General features: G+C 43.2%; 1 protein-coding gene across 1 annotated transcript; it reads right to left on the bottom strand.

Moving 5' to 3' along the window:
- Window positions 1-780: 780 nt before the first annotated feature.
- Window positions 781-3536, bottom strand: LOC104083016 (dixin-like; the record flags this gene model as incomplete). Its single annotated transcript, XM_009586340.1, has 3 exons — window positions 781-888; window positions 2105-2354; window positions 3411-3536. Coding segments are annotated over 3 exons (484 nt in total), but the record flags the coding sequence as incomplete, so codon positions are not given.
- Window positions 3537-3710: the final 174 nt, after the last annotated feature.

Genomic DNA, 3710 nt, shown 5'->3' with positions numbered 1-3710 from the left:
ATATATTCCTATTTTCCAGATTTTCCAGTAAAATAATTAAGTGCTGCACTTTAGATTGAAGGTGAAAGTCTGGGAGATGGAGGGGTAAATTAGATAACTGTAAATCTAGAGACAGTTAAAGGTGATGGACGAGGGCACAATGGTAATGAAGACACAGCTACAGATCCCCCCGGGACCATATATCTGGATTAAAGACTGGTGTGTTCTTGTAACTGCTGTTCAAATCCACATGCCCCCTCATCTCCATCTCTCTGCAGGGCATGAGGTTTGTTGGTTTAAGTTCCTTTCCTCCACATCTTTTCCATCAGCTCTGAAATATTCATCCCTTGCATCCTAGCTACTCTGCCCCTTCCTTTCTGTGAATCAGGACACAAACTCCATTTCAGCATCCCTCTTGTCAGCACTCCCTCAAAAGGCTCCACCTGTACTTTCAGGTTCCCAGTAAAATCTTTAGCTGTGTCCTTTCTAATCCTATTCCCCTGGTTTCACTGAGGGACACTCCAGAGCTTTAGACAATTATAACTCAGAAGTTCCTAGCTCTTATCTATGCAATCATATCAGGAATAAGATCAATTTTATCTGTGGGAGAAATGGCAGAGAAATAAACCATTGCTTCATGTTGGTTCCTGTGGCTTCATTCTCCAGATCAGGCAGGAGACTACGTGCTGGGAATCCTCTTTTCTATTGGAGCTAACCAGATCACAGTCATAAGAAAGGGCACTTTAAGGAATGTCAGACAAAGGACACGAGGGGACACATCTTAGCAATAAAGTTCCTTACCTGGAAGAGTGGGATTCCAATGGCATGTTCTGCTGCCCTTCATACTGCTGCACCAGTGCTCGGACACTCCAGTAGGGGTTTTTCATCTCCTCATCCATGCTGCTATTTCTGGAGATAATAATCATAGAATGAGGGAAGCCCCACCTGACAGGAGCAGAAATTCTTCTTGTCTCCAGGAAAGAGGGTAGGAAAGCTAATGAAAGGAAGGTAAGAAGGAGGGGACAGCTAGAAAACTGCCAATTAAGAAAATTCTCCTATCAGGGAGCTCCATCCCAACTTCTTGGTGTGAGGGAAACACAGGCAAACAGGCCCTCCCCTTTTAAACTCATCCCTAATTCTGTGACTAGAAAACTACAAATTGTCTGGGAAGGCAAGGAAAAGAACAGAATTTGCAAATAGCAGAAGGACTGGCTTTTCTGAAGAACTTCTGCCCAAGGCCTTTGCAAGAGAAACCTTTAACATTCATTTTTTCAACAAAATACACCATTTCAACCTCATTTCCAAACTGCTTCATGGGTACTCCCTTGAGCCAATATAATATGGGCAAATGACCTTCGCTGTGTAAGTTAAACCCCCAATAGACCACCATCTGGCTTCCATTTAAATGTCATTACTATTATTATTATAATCCACATAGCACCTTTTGCAAGTCTTAAACGTGCTTTTCAGAATTACACATTCCTTCTGTACGTGGATCATCTTCCTTCATTATCACCAGAACTCCTCCACTTACATGGTAGGCTGCATCAGTTGATTAACAGCACACAACACTGCATCTGCCTATATAGCAGTAAGTGTAACACTGGGGTGAACAGCAATGCAGAAGACAGAATGGACTTGTACAACAGGCTCAATGCCTCAATTCTGGAAGTAACTGCTCCCAGATCTACAACCAGTACCTCTAGTTAGGACCTTACTTTTGTTTCACTTGAAATGAGAATGTCTCCAAGTAGACAGCATCAAGAAAGGGCACTGTGTCTAGCAAGAAATGGGGAAAATGAGGCAGCAGAGTTCCCTCTGGCTTGGCCATAAAGAACTGTTTTTTTCCAGTGAGATAACAGAGATCCAGCAGTTATTTTGCTGTAAAATCTGAAAAGAACCTGGGATACCTACAGTCTTCATCATGAGGCAGCCAGGCTAAGTCAGTACTCCCCTTTGTTAGGCCACTACTTATTTAGGTTTCAGAGAGACAGCAGTGGTTTGTCTCTATTTGTTAGCTACCTTACACCAGGAATTATCAGGATAAAGAGGCATCTGTTTTAAAAGAAATTGTGTCCATCTGCTAATGTGACCTGAGCTCACTTAACCAGGGAAAACTCATTACCTCTGTCTGTGCCGGAAAACATCCCGGCCGGATTGCAAGACATCTTGACGAACATCTGCCAGAGCAGTCACCGCCCCTTGGGCCACTGCAGCAGCTGAGCGAGGCCTGTGACTGGCAGACGATGCTGACAAGCTCTTCCCCACCACACCAGCAGGGCTATGATTCATTGCTCTCCCGGAGCCTGGTTTGAAATGAGCAGCTAAGGCCAAGATCAACCTCATGATAGATTTCAAGTTCCCATCAACAATATCTGCAAAATGCAAATAAAGCCAAGGACAATGCCATTAATATGAAGTCACACCAGAGCTGTATCTGACCAACAAGCATGACACAATTAGACCCAATGGGACCATGCCAGTAAATGAGGACTATGCAAGAAGGACTGCATCACAGCGCTGATGCTTAGCCCTGCTTGTTTTGTGTGTCACAGAGTCTCGTGCCTGTATCCTATCCTATGACTACATGACATCATTTCATTGCATATCCAGGTTGATACCTTTGCTTATGTAAGATTTTTACCAATATTGCTATCATTTCTATAGTCATAAGCTCATAAGACAACTTGCAACATTACTGAAAGAAACAGTACAGCCTCCAATCTGCCAGTAGCAGTACTGTGGGAACAGTACTCATTACTCTATACTTAAATTCTAAGTCTCTCACCAAGGCCTATAAACCAACAGCTTGTACTCTTCTGCTAACAAGGGTCATGCACTTCATGTAGTACATCTCAGCATTTTTCCCCTCTTTCTCATCTTTCTCATCACCACAGACAATCAGAACTGTATCCCCTCCAAGTACAGACAGCAAACAGTACGGATCAGGGCCTGTCTTCTACCCCATAGATCTACACACACACACCAGCAATCCGTGTGATATCTGACTAAACCATGCCATAGACATGCGATTTTGCATATTGGGTCTCCTCTCTATTTACAGGCCATGCAAAACAGTATCACAGGCTTCCAGTGGACCAGAAATATTTTTCCTATGTCTCATTTCACAGTAGCAGGTTTATATGTCCTTTTAGTGAAAGATTCTGAGTCTGTATTCCTCATTACACCATTACTTGATCTTCTGACGGCTCAGTAGCAGGAGAAAAGGCACTTTTGTTTCTGTGCACTGTGCTGCTACCAAAAGCAGTCAAGAACACAGTATCATTCAACCCAAAACCTGTTACTAAACCACAAAAGGGAAAAAAAAACCTCCCCTACAAACCAATACATTATCTGTTTGATATGAAACAAAGATAGAAACAGGCCTTCAGCAAATAGAATCATCCATGGCGACCGCCAGGGGCACATACCTTTTGCTGATGTCTGATGCATGCGGATCTTTTTTGATGCCACGAACTGTAAGACTTTTTCCACATTTTCCCTCATCTCCTGCTGGCTGGTGGGGTTGACCTGAATGCCATTCAACTTCTCACCAGCTAAAGGAGTGAAAAAACTTTATTAGAGAAGAACTGAACTGCTTGGTGCTGTCACAGGAATTGCTATAGGTGTAGGGCCTGATCTTGTCTGGGTACTGCAAGAAGCATGCATGGCTTCTTGTCCTGCTTATAAGGTATCCAGTACCAGGAATAGAATCATAGAATCATTAAGGT

The sequence above is a fragment of the Fulmarus glacialis genome, unplaced genomic scaffold, assembly GCF_000690835.1.
Source record: "Fulmarus glacialis isolate BGI_N327 unplaced genomic scaffold, ASM69083v1 C14121291, whole genome shotgun sequence".
NCBI lineage: Eukaryota > Metazoa > Chordata > Aves > Procellariiformes > Procellariidae > Fulmarus > Fulmarus glacialis.
This window is presented reverse-complemented; position numbering and strand designations above follow the sequence as displayed.